Raw genomic sequence first — 18,688 nt, 5'->3', positions numbered from 1 at the left:
ACTGCACTTGAATTCTATGTCTACCTCTTATTAGCCACTTGACCTTGGGCAAGTTACTTTACTTCTCTGACCCTCAGTTTTTTCCTCTGTAAAAATGGAGACAATAACATATGCTTTGGAGGGTGGCTAGAGGTGTGACTTGATTCTAAAGAATCTGTTCCAGAGCCGGGTCCATAGTAGGTGCTTTGTGTTCCATTCCCAGGAGCTAACCTTGCCTTTCTGGACATAGTCGGTTCAAGCTGAATCACACTCAGACACAGTTCCAAATATGAAAATGGTTTAATATATTTCAGCACATTTCCACTCGACAATATTATATGAAAATAGAACTCTGTATTTAAACAGCAAGCATAATAATCACTGCTACTCACCAACAACTATGGTTGTTAAAAAAATAAAAAACAAACAACAACATCAAAATCAATGACTTTTGGCAAGACACTTCAACTCTCAGAGCCTGTTTCTCCACCTGGAGAATGAGCAGGTGGGATGTCACCAGCTCACTTTGCTTGAGGGCCACCAGTGGCAGAGATTCTGGTTGGCACCCAGACCAGGCATAATGTACAGGTGACCCACGTGGTGAGCAGCTTACTCCTCCTGTCCTTTTTAACCCATGACTGTCAAGGAAAAAGTCTCAGGGTGGTGCTGGCCTGGCTTTAATGCCACTCAAACACTTGCTCGTCTCATTTTGTAACAGAGAAGACACAGATCTCAGGCTCTGAGCCTTGGTGACACCAGCATGGAGACCCCCTCCCCAGAGAATTTATTTTTCACAGTCACTTTCTATTTTTGGCAACAAATGATATATGTTGTCCATTACTGGTAGCAATAAAAAAAAGTTCACTTTATGAACAAATATAAGTTTAAACATTGAGTCTGGTTAAAGGAAAATATCTGGTAAACAACATATAAAATATAGCAAAAAATAATCATAATGACGACGGTAAGGAAACACGTCATTAAGTCAGCCCAAGAGTGTTTCTAACACATCTTGCAATTTCGTGATTCTAAAGCAAGCTATGAATACAAAGACGTCTGGGTACCTTCCTAACGAACCTATAACAAGGAGCTAATCCACTCATCTTTCCCTCTTTTCTCTGTAACTTATATTTTTTAAAAGAAGAAAGAAAAACAAAGATTAAAACAAGGGAAGGCTTAAATCATTGTCTTCTATGCTGTACTTCAAAACCTCTGGCACCAGGGGAGAAGTGTCTCTTCTTAATGATTGTGGCTCCAAAGAGGTACCGCCTTTAAAGGCGATTGGCTCTTTTTTGAACATAGGTAAGAATTGTCTCAGTGACAAAGCAGCCCTGATTTGGAAGAGGGGAGTCATCAGGGCTTTTCCCCAGCACACCAGGGTAGCAGTCTCACAGAGAGATCTTCTGCAGCTATTTTTGCGGGCCTTCTTCCTTCCCTTCCAAGCCAGGATAAGGCAGCAGAGGGTTGCCATGGAAACCAGCCCCGTCCTCCCACAGGAGGCTGCCAGCCCTGATTTCCTATGGAGTTAAGAAGCAGGCAGCAGTGAGGGGGTCACCCAGGCATGAAGATGGGTTTCCCTGGGGATATCCCACCTCCTGCCAATCACAGTGTCTATCTGGGAATCCTGGGGGGGAAGGGGAGCACCTGGAGGCTGAGGGCCAAGGAAGCCCCCAAACTCTGGCATGGCTCTGAGAAGAGACTCACCCCCGAAACACTGGGAGATCTCAGGTCTCCTCTTTTCCTCCGGTAAAGCTAAAGGGACCTAGCTATGTGTGTATGTGTGTCTGAATCTCATGAGCTGCACCGCCCATGGGTGCCTCTGGCTCTGATGGCAACCAGATCTGCCCCTCCAGCACCCTCTTGAGCATGAGGAATGCATTTGCTGTTGGACAGTAAGTCTGTTTGCCAAATTCTACGACCTTATGAGATGTGTAACCCCAGGCAGTCACTTCACCGCTCTGAGCCTGTTTCCTCATCTATAAAAAGGGCATAACCATCCTCTCCTTGCATGGATGCTGTGAGAAGTAGAAATACTGTCTAAAGTGCCTGTCACAGGCATTTAGAGCGTCCTCAAAAAATAGGACCTAATACTAATAAGACTTGCCATCATAATACAGTTTTCTAGGCAATTTTTCTCTTTGAGCTGTCTGTGTTTCCTAAGCTGATGGAAAGGCAAGTTTTCATCATTGATCTATTTATTCAAAGGGTGGTGCCCCCAGGAGGATGGACTACTGGTCTGAGAACTAGTCATCTCCGAAACATCACTTCTAAGAGATAGAACAGGGTTCTCAAACTCGAGTGCCTTCAGGGGCCAGGAGTGACCATGAATGGAGAAGCAGAAAGAGAAATTCCCATCAGTAGAAACCCTGGTGAACCAGAGTGCACATGCCCCAGATAATGGAGATAGCTGTTTCTTAGCTCTGGTCAACGGTTGCCCTTGGGAATATAGGCCCAGTATGGCCAGATCTTCTGACTTTTCAAGAGAAGCTAGACCTTTTGAGTCAACTCTCTCAAAGATAATATGAAAACAACTAATGTATTATTTTTAAAAAAGTGTAGGCCAAGCAAAACAGGTCTGCAGACTTGGTCATGCCCCCAGCTGGAGTTTCTGAGCTAGAATGTAGGAAACCAACATCTCCTCTTTTTTTGGTGTGCCCAGTCCAAAGAGCCTGGCTGCTTCCTTCCATTGAGGTCCTCCTGTGAGGACTGTGTCTTCCTTATTCCCGACCTGAGTCTCAGTACTGGCAAAGCTCATCCCATCTAGAGCCTATGAGTCTGGAACAGAGAGCTGCACTCCTCAGAGCCCAGTGTCAGGAGGTGGTGATGATGTGTATCTTGGGTGTTCCAGCTTTGGGAAAACCCTCCTGCATATTCTCAAGTATCAGTGTGAATGGAGAGATGAGGGAATGGGACATGTAGGGAAGCAGATATTCTAAAGACTCCTTTGGCTTCAGCTAGTTTAAAATACTTTGGAGACAGAGCTTATTTCAAGGGACACATTGCGAGGTCCCGATTGGTTTTTTATGGCCAGCATCAGCTTTGAGTGGTTAAGGCCTTGGCCCCTCTGAGAATTGGAGGCAGAGCATTCAGGGCTCCTATTCTGCCCTGTCTGCCCTAGCTTTTGTGGGTATCGTGAGGTGAGAGGAGCAAGGTGAGCCAGGAGCAGAAAGAGCTTCATTTTGGAATTGTACCTTCTCTCAGTTTCCCTTCTTCCTCCTCTCCTGGACCAACCTTCTAAGGAAAAAGCAGGAAAGTGCTAATGCTGGCACTGTTGGGTATTCAAAGCTCTGCACCCAGGCCAGATGCAGACACAGAAAGTTGGGTGATGGGGGGGCAGGTGGGGTGGAGCCAGCACATGGAGCTCCGTCTGCTCCCAGAGCTCACGCCCGGGTGCGGTAACGGATGGGCACGTCGTGTTCCGGCTGCATCAGCCCAAAGCCGTACCGGCTGAGGTCAAACTCAGGGATCTCCATGTCCGGGTTGATCAGCTCAAGGTCAAAGTGCACCAGCACAAGGAACACGAATCTGCAGAGAGAGGTGTTGAAGATGGGAAGGAGAGGGAGCGTGAGGGCACATCCGGAATAAGGCAGGAGACAAATGGCTTCCTCCTGGGTCTGACCCCAACTCATAGCACAGGTGTTTACTGCTCACCAAAAGCCCATGAGCTCCTCCATATGCCACCCTCTGTGGTTACGCAGGTCCGTAGTCTAGCTCTGGGTGAAGGGATGTGAGCAGAAGTGACATGTGTCAATTCCACATCCAAGCATTTCAGAGCCAGTGCACAATCCTCCAGCTTCCCCTCTGCCTGGCAGCTGTGTGGGCCTCATGTTGAGGTGGTGGGGTGGGAAGATGGAAAGAGCCTGGCCCCTGAATCTCTACATGGTGTGAGTGGGAACTAAACCTGTGTTGTGACAAGCCACTGAGACTGGGGGGTGACTTATTATAGCAGCATAGCCTAGCTTTTCCTGATTAGTAGGGACTGTGACCCTTCCTGCCCCCTGCCCCCCACCATACTCATCCCACCCTCCCAAAAAACTCCTGGAACCTTTACTGTCTGTCTTGGCCTGCGGCTTTAACCACAGGCTGCCTTTGTGAGATTAGAAATAGGCATACTTCCCTCAAGACAGGTCACTGTGTCTACGGGAAAATTGTCAAAATATACCAACTTTGCAAGAACAAGCACTCTTTACTGCCATCTTCTGGAAAGCTCTCCTAAGTATACAAACTGCTTCTATGATGTAATCCGTGTGCCCATCAATGTGATGGCAGCTTTCCCTCGTGCTAACTGATCCCTGCCCACCTACCTTACCTTACTTAGCACCACCTGCATCAGGAACGGGCAGGACTGGCTCTTTACCTACCGTGCATCCGCCACCAGCCCGCACCGCACCCCAGGGGCCCAAAGCAGGTAGTTTTAATCTTACTGAGTGTGTAAGGAGGGAAGACAAGGATAGAGCGAAGTCAACACTCTGGACAGGAGAGCTGGGTGCAGAACTGGGCTCGAACCCTTAAGGGTGCGTGACCCTCCAGTTTCTTTCTCACTCTGGGCTTGCGTTTCCCCATCTGATCAAAGAGGTGGGATGTATCCTTTCCAAATCTGTAGGATGCTAGAGGGTGAGTTTTTATAGAGTGGGTGGGGTCTCTACACCTGGATCGAGGTCTTGGCACCTCCACTCACCAGGTACATGAGCTGGCAAACGACCTCTCGCGAGTCACTGTTAGACTGTCACCTACCTAGCAAGGCTGTCATGACGATTGAGATAAAAATAACAACAAACTAGCTAATTTATTGAAACACTCCACGCCAGACACTGTGCTAAGCATTTAATGGACATTCTCTCTCTTTATCTGTCCAAAGACTTTGAGTTGGTTCTGCTGCACCACACTTGTTTTGAACACATGAGTTTGTTCCAATGTGCTCGGTATATTAGGGCACGAATAAAGCGTAGTGCAAATTTTGAGTTAGCTTATGAGCAATTTCATCTGCGAGGGAAAGAGGAAAATGTAAAAACCGGCACCCAGCGGAACCGAGCTGAGCAGGAATTCACAAAAGGCACATACTCCCTGACCTAAACTCTATCCACCAGTGACCTCAGCTCTCAGCTCACGGGGTGTGTGTGTGTGTATGTGTGTGTGTGTGTGTGTGTGTGTGTGTGTGTGGTGCACCACTTCATTCATATCAGGTGCCCCATTTCAGATAACCCTCCTTTCTTGTCTCACAGTAGCTCACAGCAGGAACTCCATCCACTGTCCACTTCCACAGCAAACTTCAGGTCATTTTCAAAGGAAAGCACCATATTTACTGCAGCACTTAGGTATTTCTTAACCATTTAACATGTGTAAAAACCTGTACTATTTTTTCCTAGGTGCTTATCTTTTTTTCCAATGTGTCATTGATGAGGTTTTTGACTGTTGCGCGCTGGTCCCATTTTTCCCACAATCCCTGTGGATTTTATCACATGATTTCTCATGACGCAGTGATTTTTTTAGGCATCCGCATAAAGCGTTAGAGCAGCGCTGGCTGTATTATGATTTCCATTTTACTGTTCGAAAAACCTGAGGCCAAAAGGTTAATGCAATGTGCCCATTCACTTAGCATAACGCCTACACATTAACAAAAGTGATATTAGTAATTACAATAATAACATTTATTAAGTGCCTACAATGAGTCAGGCAGTAGATTAAGTACTTAGAAACATCCGATTCCTTTGTCTTGAACCCCTGGGAGGCAGTACATCCAGTACCTCCATTTTATAGCTGAGGAGACAGGGGTACGGACGGTCACCCAGCTAATGATGACACTGGGCTGGACAGAAGAACAGGACAGATGTCATAACCCCTGGTCCAATCTGTGATGCAGCCGCCAAAGCTCTTGGGGCCGAGGGAAGAGAATGCATGAGGCACTAAAATAACCAAACGGGACCATGATGTTTGGCTGGTTCCTGCCGAGAGGTTCTGAGCCTACACACCAGCTACAGACGGACGGTCAGCTGTATGGAACGTCCCGTTTGGTATTCTGACTATTTGGTATTTGGACACCAACCTTGAAGGGAAGAACCTATGGCCAGATCTGATCATTTCAAAAGAAATCAGAAATCTGGTGTTTTATGTGAGTTCTTCTGATTCTTAAAAGTTAGCACACATTTTCAAAACAAAAATAAATATATTTGTGGGCAGGAGACGCTCCTGGGTCATCCTTTTGGAGCCTCTGCCCTAAACCCTTCTCCCGGCTGATGGGAGAGGAGGGTGTTTGCCAACCAGATAGAGGAGGAGCCTCCCGTCCCCCAGCCTCCCCTTCCCCCACACTCACTGTTTGATGCTGCTGATGGCATAACCCCTTCCCAGGCACTGATTGTGCCCTGCTCCCCATGGCATGCTGTAATTCTTCAGTCGTTTCCCATCCTTGTAAAAGTCTTTCTTCTCTGATCCATCAGGGTTCAGGAATCGGTTGTATTTAAATACCTAGAATAGGAAGAGGGTCCATTTCTGACTTCACCCCCATCACATGCACTCGTGAAGAAAAAGGTATGAGGATAGTGATCACAGTCTTGTTTACAACAGGGAAAAACTGGAAATAATATAAAAATAAATTAATAGAGGATTGGTTTAAAAAATATAGCAGCTATTTAAAAGGTTGAGTTGGTCTGTGTGTGTGCTGACATGTCAAGACTTTTTAAGACTGGTTGTTTGTAGAAAAAGCAAGTTTCAGAATAGCATGCATTAATTAGATGATCCTATATACACACCTATCTATTCATATGTGTGTGAGCGTGTTGTGTGTAAGTCTGTAAAGGCATACAAATAATTTAAAGGATACACTCCCAACCATCGTTAGGGAACTCTGTGGAACTGGAGAGGAAAGGGAATTAAGAAAATTTTTCACTTTTAAATATATACTTGCACGTCTGTATATTTCTATTTTATAAGTATATATTACTTTTGTAATTGATAATAAATAAAATTATGTTTCAAAAGGAGAATGCCAATTCCCTTTGGTTACATTGTCGAGTATTAAGGTGAGGATTATATCCGAGCACAGGGCTTGGCACAGAGTAGGTGCTGAATGAAAGATGGTGAATGGACCAGTGGGTAGACTGATAGATGGAAGGGTGGATGGATGGATGAATAGGATGGATGGGTGGGTAGGTGGATGAATGGGTGGGTGGATGGATGGATGGATGGATGGATGGGTGGGTGGATGGATGGATGGATGGGTGGATGGGTGGATGGGTGGGTGTGGATAGATGGGTGGATAAACTGACGGATGGACACATGAGCATATAGCACACGGCCTGGCACACAGTAAGCACCTAAATCTGTTAGAAATCATGAAAGCTTGCTCCATCTCAAAGTCCAAGGAAAGAGAAGTTTTGAGAAGCTGACATTACAACATTCTGAGAAAGGAAAATCATTCAACTATCATTTATAAAGCATTCATATGGGTGAGGCTGGCACTATGAAGATCTTTCTTACAAGATCTCATTTAATCTTCCTGACAACCCTATGAGGCAGGTGCTATTATGAGGTTCATTTCATAGGTGAGGAACAAGAGACACAGAAGGTGAAGTCATTTGGACAAGGTCACACAGCAAAGAGCTGAGCTGGGCTGCCACTCAGATCTGGCTGACCCGGAAGCCACTGATTTTTCCCCACAGTCCCTGGTATGCCATTTACCTCTGGGTCTGTGTAGATGTCTGGGTCCTTCTGGGGACTCAGGAATGGGAAGAGGAGGAGGCGGTCACCACGTCGCAGGCTGAATTCCCGCCCATCTGCCATGGGCATGGCCAGGTCCACCACGACCTCCCGGGTGATGAAAGGGGCAGCTGTGAGCCTGAGGCTCTCACTCAGCACACTGTCTGAATGGAGCAGGTACAAGGAAGGGTCAGCAGCTGTCCTCTCAACCACTTGAATGCCACCCCCAGCCCTCATTTACAGAGGATGGTAAGAAGGCTCAGAGAGGGAGCATGATTTGCCCACCATCACACAATGAGACCAACAAGACCGGGTGATAAGGTGTGATTGCTACAGTTCCTCGGAGACCTTGGACATGAGGATTTGAGTCTGATCCCAAGAGAAGCTGTGAGGGAAGGTGGGAGCCAGAGAGACATCAGAGAAGGCTAGGGAGAGAGCAGGGACATAAATATTGGTTGTTTCTGCCTGCTCAGCACACATTCCCCTTCTGGAAACAGTGCCCTGGTTTTCCTCTGGGGACCATGCCTCTTCTACCCTCAGGGGTTGGGCTGTTGATTCCATTTCCAACTCCTTGGATTGGGCTGTGATTGGCCAATCAGAGCATCCCAACCCTCTGAACCCCATGATTGGTTCAAAGTGTGCATATGACCCAAAGAGAGCCAATAAGACACATTCCTGGGACTTTGGGCAACAATGTTGCAGAGAGGCACACCCTCACAGGCTGAGAGTACATCAGCCTGGAGTTGCTGGTGACCAGTTTGCCAGCCTGAGACTGGAGCCAACCCAGCAGAAAATGGGGCTGAGAGATGGACAGAGACTGAGTCCTAATGACATTGTTAGAGCACCTGGATCAACTTGTGCTTAAAACCAGGTACCTCTGGATGTTTTAGTTACGTGCCCCAAATAAAGTCCTTTTTTGCTTCAGCCAATTCAAGTTAGGTTTTCTGCCACTTGCAACCAAAAATCTCTTCAAGAGGTCTCCTCTTGAGACCATGAGCAGCTGAGGCTGGGGCATGGAGATGCCAGGTCTAAGAAGATATAGGGCCCAGGGGGACCTTGGGTCAGAGGACACTGATGAAGCCTGGACAATGGGAGCCCACGCTGGGGAGGCCTTAGGGGGCCATGTGACCCAGTTTGGGGGGCTATCTGAAGGGTCAGACCATCTCACCGAGCACTGGCATGCTGTCTAAAACCTTCTGTGGGAGAGTAGTCATCTGCAAGATAGGCTGCTCTGCTCGCCAGAGGATATGCTCAAGCTCTTTGCGCACAGCAGCCAGGGCCTCAGGATTCTTGAGGAGGAAGAGGAGAAGCCAGAAGGCAGCAGGACCCATGTTGCCCTGCAGTGAGAAAGAACCCCTGTTGTATCACTGAGAGGGCAGACCTGGGGTGTGAGCTGACTGGTCTACTCATATGCCCTGGACACAGCCAAGGCACAAGGGTCGGTAGGCCGGGTTCCCACCCCTGCCAAACATGTGGGCATGACCCATGTCTATCTTCAGCCTCACGACATGGCCAAGATCTGCGTTATAGCTTTGACATAGCTCAATGGTCACTTCAAGGTCATTCCTGGCATCCCTGACCTTGAGTAAAATCATCGATCTGAGATCACGTAGGTAATCTTCAGAGCTAAATCAGCAAAAAAGTGTCAATGATAGGAACAACGTGTGTCAGTTCAGATTATTGTTAACATCTGAGGATGACTGCATCCTTGGCCCAATTCTTCACCCATCCCTGCATCCATGCCCCTTGCCCTGTGACTCTGCACGCCTTCCCATGAAGGTGGAAGAGTATATTTCTCCACCCCTTGAATTTGGGCTCAGTCATGTGACTTGCTCTGGCCAATAAAATGAGGCAGAATTGACAGAACAACAGTTCTAAGTCTAGACTTTCAGTGACCTTGCATATTTCCACTTGCCCACCTAGCCCAGTGGTCCCAAGAGGAGGATGAGAGACACAGAGCAGAGCAGAGCACTGTCCAGCTGAGCCCAGTTTAGACCAGCTGATTCCCAGCAGACCCACAGACATGTGAGTTAGATAAATGGGCCTCAGTGTATGCCACTGAGTTTTTGTGGTTCTTTGTTATACAACGACAGCAAACTGATACGATAGTTGAATATTTGCTTCCAAATATTCAAATACAGTGCTATGTACTGTATAAGGCAAAGCAGCAATACTCAATGATGACTGTGAAGCTATTCATTCCTTGAACAAAAATTGTTTAAAACCGTCCAATAGCTAAGTAATTAGGAAAATGAATGGGATTTCTTGCTCTCAGACTTCAGCCATGGCCAAACATTCTGGTATTCAGCACATGGGTCAAATGTGAATGGGGTACTCTTCAATGAGACATGGGTGAATGCCAACTAGCCTCAATTTGGGGGAAAATTTTTGTCTACCATAAATGATGATCGTATCCAATCATAATAATGGAACATTAGTCATTAAATATCATGTTTACCCAGTAATTCTATTACAGACGTAATTGCACACGGACAAAAAGACATTTGCAGAACGATATTTACCACAGTGCTGATATAATAGCAAAATTGGAATAACCTCAATGTCTATCAATAGATCAACGAGATAACTGAGGAGCCATCCTTAGGATGACACAGGAAGTCGTTGCAAAGAAATCAGCTCTGTGCATACTGACATGGGACTGTAGCCAACACGCATAGAGGCACACAGACAGCAAGATGCAGAATGAGGCTCAGCGTGCTACCGTTGGTGTGTAGGTATGTTTAAAGAGGACGTATAAAGAAGCACACACCATCTCTAGAAAGAGACTCAGATAATTGGCAACTGAGTTTGCCTCTGGGACGGGAACATAGGGAGGGGGAAACTGGCTTTTCACTGCGTATGTCTTTTTAAATTGCTTGAATTTTTAAAATAATGTACTACTTTCAAGCGAAACAAGCGTGAATGATTTTTACCGGGATCTGAAAGGACATGGAGAAAAGCACGATACAGGATTAAGTAAAATTAGAAGTGGGATTTAAAAACCTGCATGATCTTAACCACAGAAACAAAACGGACTGAAAAGGCAGTAAACAAACGAATCAAAGGATTAACGATGGTGAAACAGATTATTTCGCGTCTTTCTTTCTCTTTAGCTACCGTGATGAATTCAGTGCCAAGGAGGTGCCATGTTCCTTGTTTAATTCCCCCATCAGGCAGGCACCACTATCACACTTTTTACTGAAAAGGAAAATTAAGCACTCCCTAGTCCCTACCCACTGCCCAGCATACAGTAGCGGCTCAGTGATATTTGTTGAATAAACATCTGTGCCCCTGTGGGCCGGGGGCCTGCAAGTCAGCCTGTGGGCTGGCAGAGCCCTGCACTGGGACCAGGCAGAGTTGGGTTCCAATCCCAGCCCCCCACTTCCTGTGTTTCTGGACAAGTCACTCTCTCCTCTGGGTCTCAGAACCCCCCTCTTGCTAAAGTAACAACATGCCCATTCCTGGGGCAGCCACAAGGGTCCACTGACAGTGGGCGCACAGGACCTCCACATGCTGGGTACAGAGCGGGCGCTCAGAAGAAGTTTCGCCCTTCCGTGGTCCCTCTGCCAGGCTTGAGAACCAGTGGGGGCCTGGAATTGTCTCTGAGTTTTCCTCCAGCACCTCAGGTCCAGTGGAGACAAGCAAGGTCACTTGCTGTCCATCACTTCAATAGCCAGGGGGATGCAGGCGATAAATAATTCAGCTGTGGGTTAACTCAGTGCCAAGGCCATTTCATCTTGCCAGGATGGTCCGATGGGGGCCACGGCACATTAATTACAAAGCAGGAGTGGAACACGAGGCTGCTCAGTAACCTCTGCTTTCAGGAAAAAGCAGTGGCAAGTTAGGGAGGTGACAGGCTGCCTCCCACCAGTTGTGTGTGAGTGTGTGTGTTTGTGCACGCATACACGCATCTGTGTGATCACACAAGCATAAGAGATTCTGAATTCACTACCCTGGAAGTTGAGCTTTCTCTGGTGGGTCCTTGCCTCATTTACCCAGGAGGACATTTCCGGTCTAGCCTCATTCCCTCCCATGCCGTCCTGTAATGGGCCTGCTGGGACAGGCCTCTCTTCGTCTGCCCACCCCAACCTACATCCCCTTCGAGCCGGCCTCTTCCCCTGCCTGGACCTTAGATCTCAGCCCCCTGGGTCTCCCTCTAGGTCCCTGGATGCTGGAGCCTCCCACTGACCCCACTATCAGCCTGATTCCAGGCGTTGGGGTTCTGGATTCATGGGGCTTTTGCTAAGATCCTATGAGATGATGTTTGTACAGTGCTCAACAGGGTGGCTGGCACATGGTAAGTACTCGATTATCTCCTGAAATGATTATCCCTGCCTCCACGCTGACCTGACAATAGCAATCACAGCTACGATTTCTCAACCTCTCGGAACACTTCCCGCGCCCAGCCTCTGGGCTGCGCTCCCCACCGGGTCCCCTCCATTCCCCTGGCCATGCCTTCTGTCTCCTTTGCTGGCTCCTCCTCACCTTGTTCATGCCCAACCTGGAGAGGCCCAGGGCTCGGTCCCCTTCCCCATCCACCCTTGCCCCTGGTGAGTTCCAGTCCACCGGTTTCAACACTATCGCGATACTGACAACTCCCAAACGAACGTCTCCAGCTCAAATCTTAACCCTGAACTCCAGACTCTTTTCTTTTCTCCAGGTCCCCTTGCCTCCACCATTCTCTATCTCACACTCAGCACACCCAAAACCAAACCCTTGATTTTCTTCCCCAAAACTTGCTCGTTTCACGACCTATCTAATCTGTTAACAGCAACTTCATCTCTCCCGCTGCTCAGGCCCAAACCTGGAGCCATCCTTGTTGATACCTTTGCCCAGTGTCTCAGCCAACAGCAGACCCTGTTGGCTCTACCTGGAAATATGTCCAGAATCCAGTCACTTTCTCTCCCACCCTCTGGCCCAGGGCCGTTCTCTCTTGCCTGCATATGGCAGTGGCCTCCTCCCCGGTCTCCCTGCCTACACTTCCCCCATTACAGTCTATTCTCAGCAATGCAGCCAGAATGAGCCCTCTAATGCAGAAGAGAGGCCGTGCTTGCTCCTCTGCTCAGAGCCCTCAAAGGACTTCCATCTCAGTGTAAAAGCCAAAGTCCTCCCTGTGGCCTACGGGGCCCTGCATGGTCTGGCACCTGCTACCTCCCTGCCACCTGACCCTCACCCCCACCTCAGGGCCTTTGCATACGCTGTCCTCTCTGCCTGGATACCCTCATCCTATATATCTACAGGGCTTTCTCCCTCATTTCCTTTGAGTTTCTGCTTAAATGTCACCTTCTTGGTGAGGCCTTCTTTGACCATCCTACATAAAGTAGCCTCTCCCCTCATCCTTCCGTATCCCTTTCCCCAGCTTTACTGGTTCTTCATAGAACTTATTATCATACTTACTAGTTTATTAGTAGTCTGTTTTCTCCCACCAGACTGTCAGCTCTATAAGGACAGAGATCTTGCTTTTGCTCTATCCCCAGCTTCTAGAATGAAGCCTGGCACACAGTAAGCCCTCACTAAATATTCATGGAATACAGTTATTGAGCTCTAGTTATCTGTCAAGTACACTTACAGGTCTTATGTGTAGCACTTCCTTTCATCCTCATCATGACACTTTGAGAAAGGTGCTGCTCTCTCCATGTTAAAGATGAGTAAACTGAGGCACCGAGAAGTTAAGGGACAGACTTTCAAGGAAGTTTCAAAGTCGGAATTCAAATCCAGGCAGGTTAGTCACAGAGCCTGTACCTGAAACCACTGGGTTACACAGCACCTTGGCTCTGCTTTCAAGACTCGTGTTCTTGAAGGGTCTTTCCCACCTGCCTGAACTTGGACACTGCCAACAATTCAACCTCCAAGGATGTCCTGTCCCCAACTCCTGCCCAGTTCTCCTGGCCCTGCCAAAGGCTGTTCCCCTGACTTTCTGCCACTCAAGCCCCCAGTCCAACATTCAGTTCTGCTGACAGAGGCCATTTCCGCAAGGGATTCTGGGAACAATTTAGAGCTCCAATCTCTGCCTATAAATATGTTATTAGGCACTAATGGGGCCCAACTGTTGATCAAACCCAGCCCTTGCCCCTTGCCATGCTCTACCTACAGTTAATGGCTCTGAGAGAAAACTAAAAATAAGTTTCAAGTCGATGAGAGCGGAATTACCCAGAAATGTCAGCCTGTGCAACTGTCACTGCTGAGGTGGGGCCAAGGAAAGGAGAGGCACTCAGGGGTTAGAGGGAGGGCAGGTACCAGGCATGGAGAGTCAGCATCCTCAGCCCTGCTTTTTCTTACCCCAATATCTGGTTCATTACTAAATCCATTGGTGCTGACTTCCTTTTGTTTCCAGAATTTATCCACTTCCTCCTCATCTCCATGGCTCTCCCCTGCTCCTGCCACCATTGTCTCCCCATTGGTGTACCTGTTTCTGCCCTCGCTCCTCGGATCCTGTCCCTCCTTTGCCTAGAACCCTTCCAGGGCTCCCATCTCACCCAGAGAAAAATCCTGAGTCCTTACTTACCACAACCCAAAAGACTTCTGTGATCGCCTCCCTCAGTCCCACTCCCCCTCTTCACTCTGCTTCACCACAGTCAACTCCTTGCTCTTGGATCAGCCTGGCATTATCCAACCCCAGGGCCTTTGCACTTGCTGTTTCCCCCGCCTGGAATTCCCATCTTTGTTCTATCCCCGTACTTATCCAAAGGCCTCCCTGACCACCCCGTCTAGAGTAGACCGCCAGGATCTCTCTATTCATGACCTTGTTTTATATCTTACATACCAGCATCTAAAATCACCCTGTATATTTCCGACTGTCTGCCCCACCCCCACTCCTGCCTAAAACATAATCAGCACAAAGCCAGGGCTTTGAGGTCTATGGTATGTACTCAGTAGAATTTTGAAATGATTCTTTAAAATAACTGGTCTGCACACTTCAAAAATGTCATGAAAATGATGAAAGGCACAGGAACTGTTTTGTATTAAAGAAAACTAAAAAAGCAGAGTGACTAAATGCACCATGAGATCCCGGATTGGATGGTAGACTAAGATGGATCATAAGGGACATTACTGGGACAATTGGAAAAATTATAATAAAGACTGTATATTAGATAATGACCCTATATCTGGGTTAATTGTCCTGAATTTGGTCATTGTACTGTGGCCATGAAAGAGAAAATTCTTGCTCCTACGAGATACATGCTGAAGTAATTAGGGACAAAGAGTCATGCTGTCTGCAACTTTGCAAATGATTCAATAAAATAATCATAGTAGGAGAGAAAGAGAGGGAAAGCAAATGGGGTAAAACGTTAAAGATGGAAGAATCAAGGTGAAGTGTACGTAAGCATTCATTAAGCTGTTCATACAACTTTTCTATAAGGGCGACCCATTTCCAAATTTAAAGAAAACCAATATTGAATGCATGATCCTGTTCATGAGACTGTTTTTTCACAGTTAAAAGAGTCAGGGACCAGGGGCAGACAGCTGGGTATGTGTGCACAAGCCCACACCCACACTCAGATTCACACACGCTCACAAATGCATACCTATATGCACGCACACACAGATACACCCTCACACACGCGCACACAACCCCTCACCCACCCACACCACATGCTCCCTCTCACACGCCATGTGCACCTGTGTGGCCCACAGCTGCAGCACCAGGGCCCGCGCCTGCATCTCCTCCGACACACCAATCTCCTCCAGGTGCAGCAGGTAACTCTCCAGCCAGTTGCTCCGGTGGGCCCGGGTGACCAGCCTGGCTGGGGACAACAGCTTCCACAGGCGACCTTTGACTCTGCACATCCGATCCTTGTCCCCTGCAGGGACAGAGCACAGAGGGTGGGGGTTACAGATCCAACCCCAGCCCAAGGCCACCCAGCCCTGACCTGCGATGGGACCATGGGTCTTCTGGGTATCACTCTGTGGAGGAGGGGAGTTCCTGTTGGAAAGAGGCTACAGGGGAGCCCTTTAAATGTTGACTTGCTTATTGTCTGTCTCACCCCCAGACCAGGAGCAAGGGGCCTTGTCTGTTTTATTCACCTCTGTATCCCCAGCACCTGACCCATAGGGGGTCCTCAATAAACATGTGTTAAACAATTGGTGGTTCTTTACACAGTAGGAGAAGGAACACAAAACACCAAGCAGCATTCCCTAGACTCAGCAAAGCTTCATTCAGGAGACATCAGAACAGCCTAACTGTCATCGAGAGGGGACAGATTGGCCTGGGGTCTCAAGCACAACTACCTCCAGGGAAGGCAGGTAAGGTAAACAAGGGAGGAGGGCGAGGAAGGGGCTGGAAAGTGGAAGGGTTGGGACGGTTCCTTTGACCAGCCCTTCTGTCCCCAGCTAGGAAGCCTGGTTTTCAGAAGAAACTGAAAATCCAGATATTTATGTGGAATCTTCTCATGTTTTTTAAGGTTAGCATCTAAGCAAGAAATGTTTAATCACTATGAAGGCCATACAAGCATCTCTGGAGGTCAAGTCTGGCGCACGGAGCACCAGTTTGCCATCCCATAAGCAATGGTGTGTTATGCTCCAGAAAACCAAGAAAGAAGTTCATTACGTAGTCGACAGAGACAGGCCCACAAGGGCAGACTGCTGAGGGAATAACACCAGCTGCTTTTTATTTATGTGTCGTGCTAACGCTATAAGACGATGCTATATTTTCATATATGTGCGCAAATATAAGATCTAGTTTTTCCAAATCTCCCCTTGGAAAAAATGGGAGTCGCTTTGGATTGCTACAAAATTCCCAAGTTCTAGGAAATCTCTCATTGACTTTTTGAACCACAAAGCAGTGTTTCAGGAAGACCCACCCACCCAGCGGTTCTAAACCAGGCTGCCTACTACAGGGTATTTGAAAGGGTGGAAAATGTAGGCTAAACTTATTTTTTTTTAAGTTTATTAGTTACATTTTCAAATAATAGGTTCCATCTGCTTTTCTTCAACCTCTAGGCACTTTTTCAGGGGACGTCACAATGTAAAGAAATGAGCCAAGTTGTTCCTCTGACATACATTATTTTCCTGTGTTTTCCAATGTTCAGGGCACTGGAGAATCACTTGGGAGCTTTTAAACCCGTGGATGGCCAGGCCCCACCCCATACCGATCTTGTCAGAATCTCTGGGGGTGGGGCCCGGGCGCGAGAAAAGTTTAAACAGGTGAGTGTGGCGTGCGGGAAGCGTTGCAGCCACCCTAGTTGATGCTACTTTTGGATGCTTGTAGGAGTTATCTGGTAAGACAGTTGAAAAAGGGGGCAGAGAAATTTAGCACAGATTTAGAAATGCCTGGCATTCTCTGAGGTTGGACAGCATAATTACAAGTCTTGGATATCATGGCAAACATGGCTTTTAAGGATGGCTTTACAAAGCAATCCTGGATAAAAAGACAACCGACAGAATAGCATAAACTATTTGAAACTTACCTCTATCTGCTAGGGGTCTAGTACCCAGAATTTATAAAGAATTCCTACAACTCAACAACAAAAACAAAACAAGCAACCCAAGTAAAAACAATGGGCAAAGAACTTGAATAGACATTTCTCCAAAGATGATACACAAATGACAAATAAACACAGGAAAAGATGCTTAACACCGCTAATCATTGGGAAATGCCAATCAAAACCACAACGAGAGACCACCTCACACTTATTAAGACAGCTAATATAATAACAAAGTCAAATAACCAGCAAAGCTGTGGAAACATGACCGTGTGCATTGCTGGTGGGAATGTAAAATGGCATAGCCTCTGTGGGAAAGTTTGGCAGTTCCTCAAAAAGTGAAACATAGAATTACCATATGATTGAGCAATTCCACGCCTGGATATATACGCAAAAGAACAAAACGCAGGGACTTGAACAGATACTTATACACAAATGTTTATAGCAGCATTATTCACAATTCCTAAAAGGTAGCAGCAACTCAAGTGTCCATCAACAGACGAAAGAATACACAGAATGTGGTGTATCCATACAATGGAATATTGTTCAGCCTTTAAAAAGAGGGAAATTCTGATGCATGCTACAACATGGTTGAATCTTGCAACACCATAAGTGAAATAAGCTAGACACAAAAGGAGAAATATGATATGATTCACTTACAGCGGGGACTTAGAGTAGGCAAATTCAGAGACAGAAAGTGGAATAACGGTTACCAGGGGTTGAGATAGGCAGAGATGGGAGTTATTGCTTAATGGATACAGAGCTTCTGTTTATTTTAATAAAAATTTTCTGGAAATAGATAATAGTATAGTGACACAACATTGTGAAATGTACTTATTGCCATGGAATTGTACGTGTAAAAATGGCAAATTTTATGTTATGTATATTTGACCACAATTTTTTTAAAAAAGGAAGTTATCTGATTGTCATTTGGCAGATGAGTCAAAGGTGGCATTGTGTAATGAAAAACTGGACTGGCCAAAAAAATCAAAAGTTAAAAAATGTAGCATGTACTTGATCCATTGATCCAATTAGTTAAAATTTGCCCGGCTCTTAGGCACACAGCTCTTAGAATAGCACAGGGCACACACGACACCTTACACAAGAGTCAGCAATTGCTACTACATATTGTTAGGAGAAAGCAACGTGCCAGTGACAGTGTGTCTGCTATGTATTTGTGTAAAAAGAGAAAAAGAAGAAGACAGTCACATTCACTTGCATTTGCAAAAAGAAACACTGGAAGGATCCACATGGAACTAATAAAATCAACCAGTTGTGGAGCTTGGGGACCGGGTGGAAGATTTTATGACAAGAAAGAGAGGGAGACTTCTCACTGTTATTATTTTCTATTCTCAATGTTTGAATCACGTGAAACATATTCAAAGTCTGGTAAAACCCGCACCCCCCCCCGCCATAGAAAATTTCCAGTGGAAGATCATCAAGTCATAGATTTAAAGGTTCAATAAGCTCATTCCATATTTCAAACAGATGATACAGGAGTGAAGAAGAGGGGTTTGGGGAAACCGAGTTTGATCACTGGACCTGGGACCCATCTGATGGTCAAGACACTGATAATGAAGGCGGATGGAGTCTAA

At 46.7% G+C, this 18,688-nt stretch overlaps 1 protein-coding gene across 2 annotated transcripts in view; it reads right to left on the bottom strand.

Moving 5' to 3' along the window:
• Positions 1 to 262: 262 nt before the first annotated feature.
• Positions 263 to 18,688, bottom strand: part of PTGIS (prostaglandin I2 synthase) — a 41,470-nt gene continuing 23,044 nt past the window's right edge. For both annotated transcript variants that reach the window (XM_081034663.1, XM_081034664.1), the window contains exons 6-10: positions 15,292 to 15,473; positions 8,840 to 9,008; positions 7,654 to 7,835; positions 6,290 to 6,441; positions 263 to 3,504 (exon numbers count right to left, since the gene is read on the bottom strand). In XM_081034663.1, coding sequence (XP_080890789.1) covers positions 3,360 to 3,504; positions 6,290 to 6,441; positions 7,654 to 7,835; positions 8,840 to 9,008; positions 15,292 to 15,473 — 830 coding nt within the window. In that variant the 3' untranslated portion in view covers positions 263 to 3,359. The remainder of the gene's footprint in view (positions 3,505 to 6,289; positions 6,442 to 7,653; positions 7,836 to 8,839; positions 9,009 to 15,291; positions 15,474 to 18,688) is intronic.

Source organism: Rhinolophus hipposideros (genome assembly GCF_964194185.1).
Source record: "Rhinolophus hipposideros genome assembly, chromosome: 22".
Classification (NCBI taxonomy): Eukaryota; Metazoa; Chordata; class Mammalia; order Chiroptera; family Rhinolophidae; genus Rhinolophus; species Rhinolophus hipposideros.
Note: the sequence above shows the minus strand (reverse complement) of the source record. Positions and strands in the feature narration are given on the sequence as shown.